Source organism: Gambusia affinis, linkage group LG11, assembly GCF_019740435.1.
Source record: "Gambusia affinis linkage group LG11, SWU_Gaff_1.0, whole genome shotgun sequence".
Taxonomy (NCBI): Eukaryota; Metazoa; Chordata; class Actinopteri; order Cyprinodontiformes; family Poeciliidae; genus Gambusia; species Gambusia affinis.
In genome coordinates, this window is record NC_057878.1 from 25,494,074 (window position 1) to 25,516,344 (window position 22,271).

The window sequence follows — 22,271 nt, forward strand, 5'->3', positions numbered from 1 at the left end:
AGTTCATCGGTCAGTTGGATCTGTCTGAACCAAACCTATCAATTGAACTTTTTTTTTACTCTGTGCGGTCCAGGAGTGCGCTTTTATGAGGATTTTTTTGCGTGGTTTCGCTTCCCTGAAACGAACAGATGTTACGTCTGCCACACTTCTGAGGGTGTAGGAGGGTAATGTCTTCCAGCTCCATTTGAAAAAAACCGCAGGATGAGTTAAGTTTAATTCTTCGCAGTGACGGAATGCGCTTCCTAACCCAGACGCTCCAAACCGTCCGGTCCATAACCCTTCAACACGCTGTCAGCTCCCGGTCAGAAAGACGCATTTAGTTCAGTGTCCATGAGAGGGTATTCAGAAATAATTTTTTATTGATTGACTTTAGTTGCCTCTGCGATTAAATCTTTGATTAAAGTCTATAATGTCTGCCCATGTGCACCAATCAGGGGTGTTAATTATAACCTGTCAAATGACCGACGGGCTTCAAATTTTCCGGTCGTTTAAAAAAATAACCGGTCAAATACGGAAAATATTCCGTTAAGGCGACCTCTGAATTGTACTCACCCATTTCAAATAATTGATCTTTAGTGAAATCAACCAAAATCTCCTCTAAGGGACAATCAAAAACAAATTTCTGCTCCTTCACAAAACAAAATAAAAATCGATTAAGATGAAGAGCGGATTTGTGTGCACAAACATAAGTAGTCTACGGTAACCCGCTAAATTACCTGCCTATCCAAAACTTACCTGGCAACAAGCTGATCCCTATTCTTCACTCTTCTGGGCTGTGAGGTGTTATGCATGTTAAACCAGCAGGTAAGTAAGGTAACCTATGTAGACTCCTGCACCACAAAGTTTCACAGAAGTGCAAATGGCTTCTGAAAAATATGTACATTTCTATGCACTCAATTTTTGGTTGGGCCTCCTTTTGCATGAATTACTGCATCAATATGCCATAGCACACAAACAATCAGCCTGTGGATCTGTGTAGACGTAGTGGGAGCCCAGATTGTTTTGATGGCTGTCTTCAGGTCATCTGACCTGTTGGATCTGGTGTCTCTCATCTTCCTCTTGACCACCGGTCATAGATCTTCTATGAGGTTAAAAGTCAGGGGAGTTTGCTGGTCAGTCAAGAACAGAAATTATATTGTCATTGAACAGCTGTTGGTTCCTTAGGCAGTGTGGAGAGGAGCCAAGATTTGTTGGAAAATAAAATCAGTACAGCTTGTTAGCAGAGGGAGGCATTAAGTGCTCTAGAATTTCGTAGTAGACGGCTGCACTGACTGTGGACTTGATAAAATCCAGTGGACCAGAACCAACAGATGACATGGCACCTCAAACCATCACTGACTGGAAAATTCACTTTGGACTTGAAACAACTTAGATTTTGTGCCTTTCCACTTTTCCTCCAGACTCTCACACTTTCACTTCCAACTGAATTGCAGAATTTATTTTCATCTGAAAACAGGACTCTGGACCATTTAATCAATAGTTCAGTTCATTTTCTCCTTAACTCAATTAAGAAGCCTCTGACATTGTCTCTGGTTCAGGAGTGGGAGATGCAACATTTGTAGCACATGTTTGGTATTCTTCTGTGTCTAGAATTGATTTCATATTGAGTAAAATGACAATTATGCAAAATAATTTTTTTTCAAAAAAACTTCAGCGATGTTTCCTTGGCATGCATATCTAAAATCTTGTCTTTGTGTTTTTCAATAGAAATCCCATTTCTTTGGATAGGAATTATGACGGTGTGGTTCCTTTTCTTTCAGTCTGGGAAGACGTTATTTCATGTTCAAAATGATTTCCTATCAGGTAAGTCTCTTTTACCACATATTAATGCTAATGTCTTACATGTTGAAGTTATGATCTTATTTCACACTGCGGTCTTAATGCTCAATTCTGATTTTTTTGTGAAACCTGAATTTTTTGTGTGTGGTTGTCCACACTTCCAAATATATATGTCTTGTACGTTACAGTGAACTGCAAATGTCCTAAAAGTGTCTTGCATACGCAGAAGAGGGTGTAATAATATCACACATAGAGAACATTTGTTTTCTGGTGATTTTGAAGTTGTTGTCTGACCAGAGCCAGCACTTTAACAACTTAATCCTCCTTATCATACACCATGGTTGTAGTTTTTCTTCCTGCTTTTGCATATCAGGTCACAGAATAGCGACGTTTGTTGAGTCTGTCAATCAGACTCAGGTCACATTTGAAAAGGTCCCATCTGTGTTATTGAGACTGTTATGAAAAGATCAGGTTCACCCTGAGAATGATTGTGGCGCCTCCTGACACTGAGACATGGCCTGATACTAAAGAAGCTTCAGAGTTGCTATGTTTTCATAATCATCATTTCGGAATGGGTTGGTACTTTAACATGGTGAGTTTTCAATGTTTTTATGGCCACAAAGGAAACTTTTATAATCCTCTATATATGTTTTTGAATGAATGAGAGAACAAATAATGTGCAAGTCTTTTTCTCATTTTGTTTAATTAAAATTACAAAAACAATCCATTTTGAATTTTATATCGCAGCTCAACACAAAGTAATTTGCTACGGTCAAGTGGAAGAATTTTTTATTTATTTTTTTTTCAAAAAAGAAACCGAACCATAAACAATGTCATATACAGTTGGAACAAAAGTCTACATACACTGAAAAAAATACATATTTACATTCTCAATGTCTAAAGTTAAATCAGACCAAAGATCTCTTGTTTTAAGTCAATCAGAGTGACCAAAATTATTTCTATTTGTTAATGGCCACAATAATGAGAGAATCTCTCAGAGATTTCTTTAGTTATTTCTTAAAAATTAAAGGTTTACATACAGAATGATGGTTATCTCTTTAAAGAAAGAGGAAGAACCTGTGATGATGTCTTGGCTTTTGAAACATGATATGTTAACTGACACATTTGAGTTAATTAGAGTCACACCTGTCGATGTATATTAAGGGCCCCCCTGAAACACACCGCTTTCTTGTTTGACATGAAAGTCAAAGTAAATCAGCCAAGCATCAGGAACAGTATTGTGCAGTTGCACAAGTCTGGCTCTTCCTTGGTAGCAATTTATCAATGCATGAAGGTGCAGCAATGTTCAAACAAGAAAATGCAAGTATTAGCATGATGTGAATCTCCAGCCATCATGATGCTCAGGAAGGAGACAAGTTCTGTGTCCCAGAGATGAATGTGCTTTGGTCTGAAACTTGCAGATTGACCCCAGAAAAACAAACCAAATGTCTTGTGTATGCAGCTTATGCAGCAGAAGCTTATAAGTGTTGAGAATAGATAATTTTGTGTTTTCCTTCTATTTCTTTTAGCTAGTTGTAAAGCTAAAGCTGAAGGAAATGACATGTTCGGAAACGCCCTCAAAGCTTAGTGTTGTGGCCATTTATGCAAAATTTTGTGGGTTGTAATTTCTACCAATTTAGTTTTTTTCTTTGGGTAGTTAGAATATATTTAAGTTAGTGTAGAACCAAGATTTGTAATTAATTTTTATATTTGGAATTGTTTAGATTATGTTGCTAATTGTTAGACCCTCCCATTAATCTGAGTAATTGAGAACACACTGGGCTCTTGGTGCAGGTCTATTGTTTGGTAGAAGTCTGGTGTGTTGACGGGAGGTTTTGTGAACGATTTTTTGACCACTTTTAGAGCTTTAAACATCAAATTGAGATTATTTTTTGTTTTCAACTAAGTTGTAAGACACTTTAGTAATTATTTTGTCACTACTTTTGCAAGAAATAAATCACGTATATTTTTGCAAAACAAGCCAGTCAGAAGTTTGTTCAAATCAAACCACCTGTTAACACCCAAGACCTTTGTTGGAAATTTAGTTTTTTGGAAATAGAAGGCCACGACACAGATTACAAGATATCACACACTAGGGAATGCCCTCTGTACAGCATAGATTAGATAGAGGATAACAAAGAGAATGGAAAATGTTTGTTTGTCATTTTACTTGTTAGCTCTTCAAGGTAGCATATTTTGCTATTAAGAAATGGAATTAATAAATTTCAACTCACTGACTCTTCTTCAACCTCATACATCAAGAACTTAGAAGGAGAAAGGATAATTCTCTGCGTAAAACATAGTCAGTGTCCACAATGAAACTATTCTGCACCAACATGGGCTCAACGGCAACTCAGTGAGGAAGAAGCTTTTATTCCAAACATAAAAAGCCATAATGCAGTTTGCAAATACACACAGGGACATTTGCAAACTGGTTTGATGAAACTAAAGTAGAACTCTTTGGGCATAATGACCATTGTCATGTTTGGAGGGAAAAGAACTGTGGTGCATTTCATAACAGATGGCATCATGAGGAAAGAACATTGTTTTAGCATGGCCATCACACAACCTTGATATCAGTCGAATAGAGAATTTGTGGGCAAATCTGAAAACAAATTGTGTAAGCAAGGTGGCCACAAACCTGACTCAGATACACCAGTTCTGTCAATCCTAATGGGTCAATTCCTGTAAACTATTATGAGAAGTTTTTGTTAGGAAACCTAACATATTTGTAGCAAGCCACAGGACTTAAAGGCGACTCTCCCAAATAAAGAAGAGATTCATGAACAATTCTGATAATACAGTGCAACATTTGATATGAGCCAAAACGTCTGGAAGCTTTTGTAGGGAAACTATCCAAATCTCAGGAGAGGTGGTTTTCACTTGACCTGTGCTTTTTGGATCCACATACTTGTGCAAGTCTTCACTCCCTCACATGAACATCTAGGCCTGTCACGATAGCAAATTTTGCTGAACGATTAATTGTCTCAAAAAACTATTGCGATAGACGATAGTATTGTTTGAAGACCTTTTTACACTGATTTAATGGAAATGACGTAATAATGCATGCGATTTCCTGCCAAAGATAGAAGCACTTTATTTTAAAAAGAACACCCAACACTGGAACTGATAAACAAAATAAACAAAACAACCAAAAATAAAAATAAAATTGATTCTCAGTCTCCATTAACAAAAATGTACTTGAATAAAAACGAAATAACATAAAGCCAAAGTGTAAATAAACACTGCATTCAACCAAAAGAGTTCAGATTATAAAGTCTGTTTACCATATTGCCCTTCAGTAATCATTAGATTTAAATAGAGAAGATGGGCACATCGACTACCTGATGCAATAGTTCACACTACACGATAGTTCACACCTACATTTTCTCCTTATGACAATCTTAGAACTTTTATCGCTCTAAGATTGTCTCTTGTTATCATCCTGTAGTGTGTGGTGTGTTACGCTAGATCGTTGTGGCCCCTCCGATCTAAATCAGGGGTTTTCCCCGACTGGGGTCGTTACCGCAGCCTGTTGAATGTGACAGGTAACCAATCAGAAAGCCGGATTCTGCTCCGCGCTTTCTGAGGGGAAATTACCGAGGGGAATCCCAAACAGCTGACACGGCGCAACCCGAAGTCCAGCGGACATTGGAGATGATATGTGGAAACAACATTAATGTTTATAAAACATTTGGTGCAAAGAATATAGAAATGACGAGGGGAGGAGTTGGAGCAAAATCGCTACTTGATGAACCCGGTAACTTTTCAGCTGTTCTTCGTTAACGTGGCATAAATCGGTTCTAATGATTTTCATTCAGGACGTTACGCTGACACTAGAGCCACATGCATTGCAGATAGATTGTAGTAAAGCATTGATTAATGCCTGGTTTTAAAATTAGTTAGCTGGACTTGTAGCCATTATGTTGTGCCCATTGTTGGACACCACACGGCACATCGAACCCGATGGAACCGTTATACCTAGGATTTCTGTCGGCTAATGTGTGATTTCAGATTTTGAAAATGGGCCGATCTTGTGCGAAATTCTGTTCCCCTGTGTCGGGAGCGCGCATTGCAGCCAGAAAGGCGGATCTGAACATTTTCACGGCGCTTCTGATCGATTTCTCGGTAAAACAACTCATATAATCATGTCAAGGTTGTAACATTCAGTTTAATCGGCAGCTGTTGTTTACAAAATTGTAAAGTAATTAAATAAACGAGGTCTTTTTACGCTGTTTTGTGTTATTTTAAACGCCAAGAGAATCGGTCTTTCTTCAACTTTTGTAGCTTCAGCTTGACAGAAATAAAAGTCAGTCACCAAACACAATTTTTCAACACATAGTGTGTATTTATAGTTTTTCATTGCTGATATAAGAGGATGGTAGCTGGCTGATAGCAAGGCACAAAAATTAAGACTTCCTGAAAAGATGAGAGTGTAGACTTTCTGGTAAATCTTGTTCTAATGTAAAATATGACAGATCACTGGATTGAGGAAATTTCTAGTATACTACATGCTACCACACATAACAATTTTTGAGAATTTGGAAACAGTTGCTCTTTATTCCCCAAAGTTATGGGAGGAGGAGAGGAGAGAATGGATATTTCAGCTGCCTGAAATAATCCGTTCCCCCTCCATAAAATGGGAACAAATTAACTTACCAGAAAATCTTTTATTGTGCTTATTTCTCTCATCATCAAAAACAAATCCTATGAATTTGGTAATACTTTCTCTTTATTTGACAAAGTTATGAGGGGGGAACCATATATTTTAGCCACCTAAAATAATCCGTTCCCCCTCCATAAAATGGGAACACAATGACTTACCAACAAGTCTTTAACTGTGTTTATTCCTCTCATCACCAACAATAAATCATGTGAATTTGGTAGCATTTGCTCTTTATTTGACAAAGTTGGGGGGGGGTTAACCAAATATTTTAGCCACCTGAAATAATCCGTTCCCCCTCCATAAAATGGGAACAAATTAACTTACCAGAAAATCTTTTACTGTGCTTATTCCTCTCATCATCAACAACAAATCCTGTGAATTTGGTAGCATTTGCTCTAAATTTGACAAAGTTATGAGGGGGGGACCAAATATTTTAGTTGTTCTTGCCCCTGAAATAATTTGTCCCCCCTCCAAAACATGGGAAAAAATAAACACACCTTGTGAATTTTGAAACTGTTGGTCATTATTTTTCTTTATATCGTTTGAAACATTTATTTTTTTATATTTTGAAATCAAATGGTTAAAATAAATATGACTGTTAGTTTGATGATCTTTATGAAAGGTATTTTCTGTTTAGATATTTATCTATTTAAATATTTTTATATATATTTGCAAATACATTTGCAGATATTACAACTAACAATGTACCTTACAATAGAAACACATACGCTGTTTTCTGGACAGTCAAAAATCACGTGATGCTATTCCTTCAATCAATTATGCAAATGTGCAAGTCCGCTCTGTGTTGGTCAGGTTGTTTATCACGTTTTGCTTTATGTTAAGCCAACTATTGCATTAACTCGACACTTTTCATAAATATGGACAGTTTGGAATATGAAACGCTCTTTAACTATAAAGCTAAAGGCGAATATCCCCCGCAGTCAACAAAGCAAAAAAAATATGTCATTCGAAGGAAAGCCTCTTCGTACAAGATTGAAGGTAAGAATTTTTATCTTCCAGAGTGATACCTTGAAGGTAACCTCTACTTTAATATGTATCAAATAGTGGAATGCATTAGTTATCTAAAAAGCAGTTAGATAACACTCAATGCTTTTTTGTTATTGATTTCCTGCTGTATTAATTTCGATTAATATGTGTGCCCACACGATTGTTACTCCAAGTTATAATGCAGGAATAACGCACAATTTTCTTGACTGCACTTGTTATTCATGTGAATTACACTTCTACTCCATTTCTACTTTTAAGTTGTGTTGTCGAAAGATTCCCATACTGCTACATTAATCAATAAAAGAAACAAAATCTAGCAAAGTGGCCAATTTTAAAGGAATATGCATTTGATAATGTCTTTCTTTATGTTCTGTTTATTGCATGCTTCTTGTTTCAACTTCTATGTATAAGTCAGGTAGTAGTATACATTTGCCTATTTTTAGAATTATAAATGTATTTTAATAATAGAATTTCATGCTTCAGTCATATTTTTATTAGTGGCTTTATCTTTTCCAAGGAAATGACCTCTTCTATGTTAGACACAAAGGCAGTCGTTCCACAACAAAGGTGAAAGTTGTTAAAGGTGCTGAGGAAGCCGAAAGAATATTTGTTGACTTCCATGCCAGCCCTACAGGTGCACATTGTGGACAAATAAAAACAACAGATGCCATCTCAAGAAGATTTTATTGGCCAGGAATGTCTGTGGACATCAAGAAATGGGTATGTTACATAAGCAATGGACTAAGGAAAGAAGTAATACCAACTACAAGATTTAAATTTTAGAAAAATAAATGTCTAAGCATTATTTGTTTTACCAATAATAATTGTCCAATAACACTTTGCATGTGTTAAATTCTTGTTCACTAACTTCCCAGGTCTCTGAGTGCTCATCCTGTCAGGCCAGTGGCCAAGCACTGAAACAACCATCAGTGTATACTCCCTTAAAGGTAAAGGAATACATAGTAAAATAAAAAACAGATTTAGTGAGACTACATGGTCGTGTGCAGCAGTGGTTGGTTGTCCTGTTTTGTCTGTGCTCTCACAAAGGGCCTACATTTTGAAAAGTTGATGAATAAAATTAAGGAATGTATATTTATTATACTAAACATTTTACAATATACTGAGAAGCTATTATTTTTGCTTAACAAAATACTGCTTTTAAAAATTGTCCTGTGTTCTATTATTTTTATTTATTAATCTATTACGTCTTTCATTTAAGGTTTCCCATCCCTTTGAATTAATTGGGATGGACCTCATCGGAAACCTGGCCGAAACAAAATCTGGACACAAGTATATTTGTGTCATGATTGACTATTTTACGAAGTGGTCACAGGCATATCCCCTAAAATCTAAATCTGCACCTGAAGTTACGGGATGCATAATTAAGTTTGTGCATCAGTTTGAAGCCCCAAAAAGGATTCTGACCGACCAAGGACGAGAATTTGTAAATTCCGTAAGTACTTGTTTTGAATCTCTTAAAGAAATTTCACACAATTAGTGTCCTCCTTCCCATTATTTTGTTCGATATGTTGTTGAAATATGCAGGCTATTTTGTCAGAGCTATTTGTTTATAAATTTTCAGATAAACCAAGAAGTGTGCAAAATTCTTAATATAAAACGAAGCCTATGTTCGCCCTACCATCCCCAAACAAATGGGTTGGTTGAAAAAATGAATGGGACCATTCAAAGGTGAGTACTATCTCAAATACATACATTTTCAAAGAAAGATCACAAAACAAGATGTGTATTTGCTAAACTACTTACATAATAAGGGTAATTGTTAGAAATCAGGTGTTATGTGTGGCATCTTACACTTTTCATGTATTTCAGAGATCTGAGTAAGGTTGTGGATGGCCATCCACATACTTGGGATGAGTATTTGGATGCTGTGATGTTTGGGATTCGCACCAAAAAACAAATAACAACACAGTATTCCCCATACTTCCTCATGTTCGGAAGAGAGGCACGCTATCCCTCGGAAGTCCCTGAACATTACATGGTAGAGTTATGGTCAATCTTTCCATTTCATGGTATTGTATTTAAGTCAAAAATTCTTATTTTCAATTACCACTTGAGTTTCTTCAAAAACTTTGATGTTTTCATGCGTAGTCAGCAAGACTTTGCATCTGAATAAAATTTCACTGAGGTCATGAATTGATGTAAAGCATCTACTTTAAGTGTATCATTCACAAAGAACTTTATTCTGAAAAGGTTTTCAGAAATTTTTCTATAAATTTGAAAATTGCATAAACCGTTTCAAGAGACATTGTCACTATACTCCTTTTCAGAATATGTTGTGATATCTCACTGTAGCATGCCATAAATATGATGAGTGTATGCTTTCTAAATGACAGATTTGAACTGACACTTGAAATATTAATTTTATGTTGACAGATTGACGGTGCTGTGGAGGACGTCATTGGAGTGGAGGAGTTGGCAGAGGACCTTAAAATCCAAGAAAGCTTGAGGAGCATTGTCAGTGACAATGTATCCAAAAAACAAGAGAAAGCGAAGGGCAGAGCACAACAAATTGTTTGGACTGTGTTTAAACCTGGTGACCAAGTGTGGAGGCAGAACACACGCAGTCAGCAGAGAAAAGGTGGGAAGTTGGATGCTGGTTTTCTTGGACCCTTTACAGTCATCAGTCTTCAAGGCAAAAATGCAGATATTCAAGATGAGAATGGTGTGATATTCCGGAAGATAAACACTGACCATCTGAAAATCTGCATTAAAGAGAATCCTCGACTGCCACACTGTTTAAAAATTCAAGAAATCAAAATAAATTTTGCTCAACCCCCGGCTGATGCAGCACTACACCCTTATGATCCAGTACCACCCCCCCCTTCTCCAACATCACCCCCCCTTCTCCAACATCTCCCCCTGCTCCAGCATCACCCCCCCCCCCCCCCGCTCCAACATCACCCCCCCTGCTCCAACATCTCCAGCATCACCCCCCCCCCCGCTCCAGGAAGGAAATTGTTTGTCACCACCCTCTGCTCCAACATCTCCCCCCGCTCCAGCATCACCACCCTCTTCTCTGCCTATAACTCCTCTTCCGTCTGCTTCCCAGGGAAAATCTCTAGCAGAGAAATGTAAATTTTCGTTTAAATTCTTATAAATATATATCAAAGCACATAAATTTCACTTTGTATTATCATACATATGTGTTTCACAAAAACTGTCTTTGTACCGATATGCTTTCGTCTTGTTTTAATGAAAGGAATAATTTCAGTCAGTCAGTACAACAAACTGCTTGCTTTATTATTAATTCCTATGTAGAAAATAGCTGTATGAATCAGTGAAATGAATACTTTTTCGTCATTTGCATAATGGATAAAATATAAAATGTTTTGTAAAATTAAATGAAATAGGTGTCATAACAGTGAAACTAATCTTTAACTTTTGTTTTGTTTTGTTTTCCACTACTCCTCACCCCATCCTCATCATCAGATGTGCAAGATGCTTTTACTGGGAAAAACGTCTTTGTCCTTCTGTCAAAAGTAAATGCATACAAGTTGTTTTACTTTGACATTAATAAAATTGGTCCTGACATGGAACTGGAGAGTCAGGTAGGTACAATGACTATATAGTTTTCAAATATCACAGCTGCTACAGTATTTAACTAATCTTTTTTCTTTTAATACATTTGCAGTCTATTAACGCATTTATGGCTGTCATCGTGAAGGATTACAACAGCCAGAACACAGGACAGGCTGCCTTCATAGACTCATTTGCAATGACAGCAATGTGGCAGGGAAAAAGTCCTAGATTAAAAAAGGTAGATCTTACACATTCCAGAGTGTTTCAGTGTTACTCTTCCATGTGTTAGTATTTTTTAATACTAATAACACAGAAAATATGTTGATTATTATATGTTTTTACAGATTTTTCTGTATCACCTATACAAAAATATAATCTCAGTCCAATGTGTGTGTTGCTAAACATGTTTTGTTCTTGATATGAAAAAATCTTTATGTTTTTTTTCATTATTATTCACAGATGAACCCAATGAATTATGAAATAATTCTGGGAATCAACAATCAACACCACCACTGGACTTTAGTGGTAATAAAGGTTTTTTAAACTTTAAAAACAATCTATATCCTACTTGTCTCATAGAAAAATACCACCTGAAAACTGTCAAATACACACTTTCTAGGTGATCTACCCACAAGAGAAAAAGTCTTTGTTCTTGAATCCACTGGGGGAATCAAAACAAGACATCCAGAAATGTTTGCAAATCACAAGGTATGGTTAAAAATTGAAGTTTAACTCGAGTATGAAAATCAAATAAAGTTTTTCTTATTAATATATCTATATTTACAGGGCATTTATGAGGAAGAAGGGGTGCAATGTCTCACGTTGGACATGTGACACAGTCAAGCATCCAAAACAACAGGATAGTACATCATGTGGTGTATTTTCACTGAAGGTGCATACATATTGTCACACAGTGTATGACTTTAGGATTTTGATATTTATTTTGAGACATGTGCAGTGAATTACTTTATTTGTTACTTCAATTTGAAGCCATTAAATGAAGCTGTTCATTTCAGTTTGCAGAAAAAATCCTATCAAAGGAGGTTGTGGATTTTCCTGTTTCCAATGAGGCGGTCTACAGCATGAGGTTGGAAATTGCTGTGAGACTTATCCTTAACAGTGGTGAGGATAACATTAATATTCTTATTTTGAGTGTTTATGACAATTGTTATTATGATTGCTATTATTTATAGTACAGAACAAAAGTTTGGACACACCTTCTAATTGAATTCAATTAGAAGGTGGGGGCTGCACAGTGGTGCAGTTGGTAGAGCTGTTGCCTTACAGCAAGAAGGTCCTGGGTTCCATTCCCGGCCCGGGGTCTTTCTGCATGGAGTTTGCATGTTCTCCCTGTGCATGGTGGGTTCTCTCTGGGTTCTCTGGCTTCCTCCCACAGTCCAAAAACTTGACTGTCAGGTTAATTGGTCTCTCTAAATTCTCCCTAGGTGTGAGTGTGTGTGTGAATGGTTGTTTGTCCTGTCTGTGTTGCGCTGCGACAGACTGGTGACCTGTCCAGGGTGAACCCGCCTCTCACCCAGAATGTTAGCTGGAGATAAACACCAGCAACCCTCCGGACCCCATTAGGGACAAAGGGTGATTAGAAAATGGATGGATGGATGGATGGATAGAAGGTGTGTCCAAACTTTTGGTCTGTACTGCATATGTTTTGCTAAGATATCTATACTTAGCCGAAACTTAATACATTAACATGGACTCTGAAAACATTTATTTAAGGAAATTGTTTGTCTACAAATTAAAGTACATTCATTTAATTTTCTATATTTTTTTTTCCAAAAATTACTGTGTTGCACATCCTGTGTTTCATACACACCCACATATATACGGACACAATTGTACATGTATAATTGTGTGTGTCGGTTTGTGTATGTTTTTATACTTTTGTTAACAGATGACCTAAAAGACTTGTGCCACTTCTGTGGAGAGATGGAAAGTGACTCAGATGTGAACTGGGTAGGAAATTTTTTTAGAATTATTCGAAGACTTAGTGTTAGTAAGCTAAATGAAGAGGACACGTTTTATATAATTTTGTCTTGTGTAAACAAGCTATATGATCTTCCAGCAGTTGGAATATAAGGAAATCTAAAATGATTGATTGTATATTGTAATAGTAAAGACATATTTTTCAGAAAAAAAGCATTATATTTTTGGTTTCTTTCCTAGATTCAGTGTGACTTGTGCCTGAGGTGGTTCCATCAGGCGTGTGTGGGAAGCCCACCAACTGAAAAAACTTATCACTGCTTTGCGTGTTTGCCTTAGGTTCTTGAGTTTGCTGTGGTGTGCTGGTTTATGTATGTTATATAATGGTTAATAAATTGCATTTTGAAAACTCTTTGATATTTATACTTACAAGACTTTGACATAAGGCAGCTATGGAAAGATAGTTTAAATCCCAAGGCCCCTTACCTTTGTCAAATAAAGAGCAAATGTTTCCAAACTTGCAGTATTTCTTGTTGATGATGAGAGGAATAATCACAGTAAAAGATTTTCTGGTAAGTTAATTTGTTCCCATTTTATGGAGGGGGAACGGATTATTTTAGGTGGCTAAAATATATGGTTCCCCCCTCATAACTTTGTCAAATAAAGAGAAAGTATTACCAAATTCATAGGATTTGTTTTTGATGATGAGAGAAATAAGCACAATAAAAGATTTTCTGGTAAGTTAATTTGTTCCCATTTTATGGAGGGGGAACGGATTATTTCAGGCAGCTGAAATATCCATTCTCTCCTCTCCTCCTCCCATAACTTTGGGGAATAAAGAGCAACTGTTTCCAAATTCTCAAAAAATGTTATGTGTGGTAGCATGTAGTATACTAGAAATTTCCTCAATCCAGTGATCTGTCATATTTTACATTAGAACAAGATTTACCAGAAAGTCTACACTCTCATCTTTTCAGGAAGTCTTAATTTTTGTGCCTTGCTATCAGCCAGCTACCATCCTCTTATATCAGCAATGAAAAACTATAAATACACACTATGTGTTGAAAAATTGTGTTTGGTGACTGACTTTTATTTCTGTCAAGCTGAAGCTACAAAAGTTGAAGAAAGACCGATTCTCTTGGCGTTTAAAATAACACAAAACAGCGTAAAAAGACCTCGTTTATTTAATTACTTTACAATTTTGTAAACAACAGCTGCCGATTAAACTGAATGTTACAACCTTGACATGATTATATGAGTTGTTTTACTGAGAAATCGATCAGAAGCGCCGTGAAAATGTTCAGATCCGCCTTTCTGGCTGCAATGCGCGCTCCCGACACAGGGGGAACAGATTTTCACAGGGGAACAGAATTTCGCACAAAACCGACAATCGACCGACAGCACTAAGATGGTGTCGTGTGCACTGGGCATTACACTAAGGAAATGAGGAAGGGAGGGTCAGTGGAGAGCACCGGAGTTGAGCCTTTTTTCATTTAGCGTCATCAACAGAAAGAGAAAAAGGCTGGAAGAGACGATAACGGCGATAATTAAAATGACGTAGATAGTTTTAATTTATCGTACAATTAATCGATTTCTCGTTTATCGCGACAGGCCTATGAACATCATAAAATTTAAGTCCAGATTCTGTGATTGATGGACGTCTGTATAAGATAACCAGCTTCTACTAGCTATGAGCTCCTCCAGCTCTTGACTATGAGAAACTAGTTACGCTACCTCCTCGTCGTCACTGCATTAGGTTTTCTTTCTCATTATAATTTCTGCTATAACAGCTCTATGTTTGCATGTGGCATATACAGTACGTTTGTTTCATGTGGTACCTCTCAGCTGGTGAGAGAAAAAGTAGCCTGTGGTTCCAAAAGGTTCATTTTTGTCATTTCACAAAAGACTTAAAGTAGCATTCAAATGGAAAATGAAATATTTGATTCATCTAGATGTAACTTTTTAGACAAGAAAATTCTGAAATGTTTCAACTTGATTTGGATTGATGTGTGTATGCATATATGTATGTCTGTGTATGTATGTGAGCAAATGACATGAACACATTTTTCAACAGGTTCTGTTGAAAAACAAGTTCATCATCATCATCATCATCCTCTCCTGTCTCCAGTCATACAAACATAACACCTCTGACCCACTGCTTTCCTGTCAAACCTCAGATGTTTCATCTTCCATCTCAGTCATGAACTCTTCTGCTTCCACAAATTTGTCTTCAACCAAATCAGGAGGTGCTGCTACTCCTTTTGCCCCGCCTTCTCACTTTTCTGTATCTAGAAGTCAGAAGAAGCAGTTGGAGAGAATGAATCTGATCAAAGCTGCAGGTTTGGATGGAGTCTGCCGCAAAGTCCTGAAGGCCTGTGTAGAGCAGCTCTATGGGATTCTGTAACATCTCTTCAACACCTGACAAACAGACCACAGTTTGTGAGACTGAAGGATTGTGTGTCTAACCAGGTGGTCAGTAACACAGGAGCACCACAGGGGACTGTACTCTCACCATTCCTTTTCACAGTCTACACTTTAGACTTCCAGCACAAGTCTGACTGAATCAGAGATGGACAAGAGGCTGAATACAGAGAGCCGCTTTGTGTCACGGTCCGGGAACAATCATCTCATCCTGAATGTAAACAAAACTAAGTAGATGATTGTTGATTTCAGGAGGAACAGGATTAGATCAAACCCTATTTCCACAATGGGAGAAGAAGTGGAGGTGGTGGAGAAATATAAATACGTCTGTGTTTGATAACAGACTGGACTGGAGACGCAACAAGTGCTTATGGAGCTTATAGATCCTTCCAGATTTGCAGGAAGATGCTACTGATCTTCTATAAGTCTGTTGTTGAGAGCTTCATCTCTTCTGCCGTCATCTGTTGGGGCAGCAGCATCAGAGCCAAAAAGAGCTAAAAAGACTCAACAGCTTGATAAAGAAGGCTGGTTCTGGTTCTGTTCTGGTGACAACGGTGAAACCTCTGGAAATGATCTTCCAAAGAAGGATTTTTCATAGGATCAAGAAAATTAGGGATGATCCTGACCCTCCTCTTCATGAGACTGTTTTGGGAAAACAGAATGTCTTCAGTCAGAGGCTTCTTCAGATTTGTTGTAACACAGACTGCCATAAGAGATGGCTATTCCTACCAATAGCCATCATTATCTGTTATAAGTCTTTGAAATAATAAGTTACAACAACATTTAAATTCCCTTTAAATTATTTTTGAATTTGAATTTTTTTTGCCATTGAACAGTCAGTTCAGGTATTTGATGGAGACACAGCAGAACCTGAAAAAACAATACCTTCACACAGTGAATGAGAATATTACTAAAGATTTTGACCTTATTCAAAAAGTATTGTATTCTGACATGTATTAAGTCAAATGTCAAAACTGTTTAACTTTTTAGAAAATATACAAGGTCTGTACTGGAATACATATTTAAGATCTAATTGATCTTTATGTTTTTTCATAGGACGTTCTTTTCGGATGACAATTTCCCAGATGTTCCTGTCCGTGCTGCCTGTGTTTTTGTTTTTGGCGCTGTCGTTGCTGACAGGGCTGTCAGAGCTGGGAGTTATTTCAGTCCATCTTGATGTATTTTTACGTAAGTCACTTTTACAATACCATCAATGTGGTAACATATTGATAAATGATAGTTCAAAGAAAAGTTGAAAAACATCCCTATGTCAGACATTAGAATGATTGTGATTTCACAAAGTGAACCAAGAGCTGATAAGGAGGGGGAGGAGCTTCACAGATTCAAAGTTGTCAGTTGACAATTATGGTTTGGATTCTCTAACATGCTGAATTTTAGCCTCTCCATGTTTATTAACTAGATCCACATGAGCACCGAAATCTTTGTGGGTGAATGAGTTTACAAACATTGTTCACATTTGTATTGGAAAGTACTGCACTATTCCTTAAACCATCCATTTATCCAGCCTCAGCTGTGAAAAGAACAGATTAATAAGAAACCATGGCATCCTTCATCCCATCAACATTCTCCAGTTTCATCTGAGTTTTTCCAATCCACTATAAATATAGTGCCTTGCAAAAGTATTCAAGTGAATTTTGTTGCTATGATAGCTGTGACATGCAGTCACAGCCATACAGTTACCTAAAAAGCATTGACAAGAGATGAATCATTGTTTTTTTTAACATCATTTTTATCAACATCACAATAAAGTACTACAATACTGTGATAAAAATTTTAGATCCATATCATTCACCCCTACCAGTAACTGTTCTGCCAGGTCCATTTTTCCCCAAGGGAAGACCTTTCTCCATCCAGAGTTATGGATTAGACCAACTGAATGATTTTGATTTGTAAGACTAAGAAATAAAAATAAATTCATGACCTATTACAGAACATGACCATTAAATATAATAATGATGAATTACTTCTTGAAAGTAAGACATGATACTTTCATATTCTAATTTTCCTAACACAAAGGTTTGTCGGCTGCACAGTGGCGCAGTTGGTAGAGCTGTAGCAAGACTACAGCTCTACCAACTGTACTCTACCAAGTAACCAAGTTACTTGGTAAACTTGATAAACTAAAGATTACCACATTCCCATCCACAAATGTTTACCACTGTGGATGGCAAGCTACCAGTCTGTAGCCACAGCTGTCCGTCCATGAATGTCTAAGTAGAAAGGAATGACTAATTCCAGTGTAAAGTGTCTCTGAGTGTCCTATTAAAGTTCATTATAAGTCTGATGTAATTTTCTTTCATTCCATAGAATTTCCAACTTGGGCCAGAATTTTCCTAATTCTGTTGGTTCTGCTGTTTCTTACTATTGAAGTGGGCCTTTTGATTCGTTTTCGACAACACTTTATATCAAGTAAGTCCCTTTAACAATTGTATCAATGTTAATGTCCTGATGTTTTTTTTATTTTTTCTTAAAGACTGACCATTTCAGAAACCAAACCACTGCCTGGTACATAAAAGTAAAGAAAACTTCTGATTTGCTTTGGTTTCATGGTTGTCAAATCATAATTATGGGTTGGATTTCATCGTTTTTATGGTAATCAATTGAGGCCACATCAACACCAATATACCATTGTGAGTTGTGAGAATGCAAATGCAACCATTGCAATGCCATTAGGCATTTGCAGATGGAATCCCAGAAGATTTGATCCAAATTATATAGTATAAAAGACAGTAAAAGACAGTTATCCCTGATGTTGACCAAATGTTTCTAAACTTTTGAATTTGAAGAAAGTTACAAAACAAATCTTAAATGTTCTTGCCAAGTTTTCTGGCATTTGCCAAATAGAAATAGTATTCATAATTTTAAGGAAACTAAAATATAAAACTTTTGGTCTGATTTAACTTCAGACGGTGAGGGGGAAAAAAGAAAAAATCCTGTGTGTGTAAATTTTGAGTTTTCAACTGTGCAGATGGTCTATGCACAGTTTCTTTTTCAGGCAGCAATTTGATTTCAGATAAGCACAGCATTGTTTGGTCACATGCCATTCAGGGATATTTGAGCTCAATACCTCTTTCACAAGGGTAACTTGACAAAGAAACAAAGCAGCACACACCATAGTGGACAAGACAAATGGATAATAATATAAAAAACATAAAAAGACAGTATATCAGTGCATTCCAGTATTCCTTTCCAGCAGCCACCCAGTCACTGAATAGATGCTTACACCAGATAAATGTGTGGATGTGCCACAACTTTCTCCAACTGAACAGAAACAAAACTGAAGTTATTATCTTAGGACTTAAAGAGAATCAATCTAGAGTCGATGCACAGCTTCAGTTATTACAACTAGAAACTAGAGATCAGGCTGAAATCTGGGAGTAGTAATCTGAAGATTCAGAGCCACATAAAGACAGTTACAAAGTCGGCCTTCTCACACCTGAAGAACATTTCCAGAATTAGAGGACTAATGTCTCAGCCAGATCTAGAGATACTCATCCATGCGTTTATCTTCAGGCGTAAAAATTATTGCAAGTGTCTTTACAGTTCTGCCTAAAAAAATTAATTGAAACTCTGTAGCTGGTGTTCTGACCAGGAACATTTCTAGGACTACATAATTTGGAGGCAGAGATGAAGGATAAAAATCTAGAATTGAGCCTCAACAAACTTGCAAAAACATTGAACATTTTTCATAGCAAATCTCTGTGAGGTTTCTGTGTTTCCACAGATCGACCACGACGTCCAGTGACCGTTCAGTCAGAAGAAACTATAGCTCTAAGGTAGACCCAAAGAGATGGGAAACGGTACCTTGTTGTCGACTGTGGAGGTAAAAGTTACACACATTATTTAAATGTTTAGTGAGAGACGAGTTTTAAAAATATGTTTATTCACAATAAACATGTTGAAGTGATGTTGAGCTTAACGGTGGATCAGCTGGTTTTTCTGCTGCCTAACATCCCTTACAAAAAAATCACGTGAATTACACATTTCCACATGTGATTCACACATTTCCACATGTGATCACATGAAAATCACGTTTTTACATGTGATTTTACCACGAAACGTTCCAAAATCACACGTATTCATGTGCTTTCACATGTGATTCACATCATTCACATGTGAAATTTGTGTGAGCCACATGTAATTTTCATGGGATTTTTTTGTAAGGGATTGCTAGAGACGAACTTTAAAACGTTTTGTGTTCAAACACTAAGAGAACCAAAACACATGCAATGATGTGATCTTATTGATTAATGTTTGCTGGATGAGCAATAAGTTTTATTGTGATATTAATTCTTTAATCAGTTTTATTCTCTTCCTGTTAGTCAAAAGATAAACATATCAGCTTCACCGTTCATGAAGTCCTGGAAGGAGGATCCCTGAAGAAGCTGCAAATCTAAAATTTAAGTGGGAGGAAAAACTGTGGAGAAAAACTTCAAACAGCTCCTGATAGAAATCTTCTGTGATGGTGTCTGGGATGAATATGAGGAAAACTTCCCCAATCAGGTTCAGGAGATGATGTATGATTTTACTCATCTCTAACATTTCAATAAAGATGTTCAGATCAGTTGCCTGGGTAACCTGGTCATGTTGGCTGAGAAACAGAAAAAGAAAGAGATTGAAACGTGGAAGGAGCTTCCTGGGATGATGGATCCATCAGAATCTTCAGAGATACTGAAAACTTTCTATGATGAGCATTTGCAAGGAATAACTAAGAAACTCAGGAAAAAATTAGACAAAAATCTCAACATTGGTAATATTGTGTTAGTGGGAGGTTTGGCTGAGAGCCAGATTCTACGTCAGCACATCACTGATCAGTTTGGACCTCAGTATAAAGTCCTGTGTCCTCTTAGACCCCAGGAAGCGATCCTGAAAGGAGCCGTAGAGTTGGGGAGAAACCCAAAGTTGGTGGAGTATTCTATTTATTAAATATCTTCTGGTCTGAATCCACCTTTGCCTCCTCTTCTTTAATTTGTGAAATATATATGTACATATAAGTTTGCAGTGACGTGCGGTCAGGGGAGGCAGGTGAGGCAGTGCCTCACCAGCCATCATGGAAAGAAAGAAAATATATAATCATAAAGTAATTTAAATTGTTATATTCATCCGGTGGTTTGTACTAAAAAATATTTATTTTTCATGTAGCTTCACCAATTTCGATTTTTATTTGTTCAAAATCGCTGAATTTTCTTATTTTCCCATTCAAATGCTTGGAAGCGATGCCGGTGAGGCAGCAGCGAGCTCTGCCTCACCTTGGATTGCGCAACCCCTGGCTCTGCGCTGGCTGCTAAGCGGAGAGAGCATGTTGCTGTACGGCGTCAATAAAATGGTTTAAACAAATTTAATATGTGAACTTATTTCCAATAATTTAGCTTATGTATATAATGTACAGTGCTTTTTGTCACCAACTGTGTTTGTGTAACGTGTTTCGTGTAATGAGCGATTATAAACGGCAGAGAACAGGTTCGAGGTGAGGCAGGCAGTTCTCTTGCCTCATGGCAGGGGGCGCTCAAGATCCCAGACGTTCGTCTTGTTCACTCCTCAACTGCCGAGTAAGTGACAGCGAGCTAGGCTAAACGATTCGGGAAGCAAGTCAAGTGCGGCGATAGATTATAATAGAGATAGTGATTTTTTTCCTCTCGCTTATCCCGACTTTCGACATGGATTATTTTATTTTGTTTTGTTTTTTAAGGAAATGTGTGTTTTGTGAGCTACAGTTTGTATGTGTAAGGATGCAGAAGTGAAACATAACCTGTAAACTGCTGTCAATCTATGCATCTATTTGCAAATCTGATTCTGATGACGTCAGTGCCTCACCAGTTATGAACCTCATCGCACGTCACTGTAAGTTTGTGTTTCAATGGTCTAACTGGATCACAGCTGAGCTCCAGCACATAAGACAATGTTGCAATTAATTTTTTGTTTTGAATAATTCAGAGAATATGTACAGTTGTTTTATTGTTTACAGATTGAATTAACAATAAAAGTAAATTTTGTTCTAAGCTGGTTTTCCTGACACTTTTCTGTTTTGTGGTTTTGAATCAGAGGCAAAAATGAATCTGAAAAAAACAAAACGGATCCTCACTCTACAGTCACTTTTTTCTTTTGATGCTTATTTTTATGTTTTCTTCCATTTGCTTGTAAATTTGCTGCTGAATTTTCCCACTTAAGGACAAATAAAGGAGAATTATTTTATAAATCTGCTCACATTTCCTGCAGGTAACAGCTGAAGTAATTCATTTAGTTACTAGATGGGGGACTTAAACCAGAAAATACGGGTTGGTTTATTTTAAAAAGTACCACATTTAGTGACGTCAGATCTCGGAGGAGCAGCAGGAGGAAGAGAGTGAGGAAGAGGAGGAGTCCTGCTGCTGAATGAACGGCTTGTTGGAGTGAAGAACAGTTTCTGCTCAGAGGACTGAAGTTCTCCTCCTGCTGCTGCATCAGGTCAGACCTGCTCACTAACTTTCACCTTTAGCTGCTTTTTACCTTCAACCTCTGAGGTGGGCGGAGTCAGAGCTTCTTCACCTTCATCTTTAATGTCTTCATGTCTGGAAACAACCTGCAGATTATCTCAGTTTTCCAGGTCAAAGGTCAATCTGATGGACTTTCTGCTGCATGTTCTCCTGATGTTTGGTGATGAAATGATAATTTCCAATTAATCCACAGTTTGAAAATTACAGAAGATAAAATGCTATTTTAAACAAAAATGTTTAAAATGACATTTCTGTTTATTTTAACAGACTTATTAAAATAAAGAGATTTCTGTGTTTATGTACATACATAAAGAATTTGTATGTTTACATGTAAAGTATGTTCATTTCTTTGCTCTCAACAAGAAGATGAAGCACCAGAACCAACAATGTATTTGACCTGAAGGTCGTTATCAAAGCAACCTGGA

The 22,271-nt window shown here is 37.1% G+C and overlaps 2 protein-coding genes across 5 annotated transcripts in view; both read left to right on the plus strand.

The window, feature by feature from the left end:
* The window catches only part of LOC122839734, a 155,605-nt gene that overhangs the window by 91,398 nt on the left and 41,936 nt on the right, over positions 1-22,271 (plus strand). The gene's annotated exons all lie outside the window — the stretch shown is intronic.
* Positions 6,017-21,367, plus strand: LOC122839739. 2 transcript variants are annotated; one of them, XM_044131658.1, is made up of 17 exons: positions 6,017-8,173; positions 8,329-8,400; positions 8,673-8,906; positions 9,036-9,142; positions 9,284-9,452; positions 9,848-10,545; positions 10,904-11,022; positions 11,106-11,231; positions 11,453-11,518; positions 11,613-11,701; positions 11,780-11,885; positions 12,010-12,115; positions 12,903-12,964; positions 16,409-16,540; positions 17,681-17,782; positions 19,098-19,196; positions 19,696-21,367. In XM_044131658.1, the coding sequence occupies exons 6-14, from the start codon at positions 10,257-10,259 to the stop codon at positions 16,424-16,426; spliced, it is 981 nt and encodes a 326-aa protein (XP_043987593.1). In that variant the 5' UTR covers positions 6,017-8,173; positions 8,329-8,400; positions 8,673-8,906; positions 9,036-9,142; positions 9,284-9,452; positions 9,848-10,256; the 3' UTR covers positions 16,427-16,540; positions 17,681-17,782; positions 19,098-19,196; positions 19,696-21,367. The 2 variants fall into 2 exon arrangements, with proteins under 2 accessions (XP_043987593.1, XP_043987592.1); XM_044131657.1 differs by lacking the exons at positions 16,409-16,540; positions 17,681-17,782; positions 19,098-19,196; positions 19,696-21,367 and adding an exon at positions 13,175-14,088.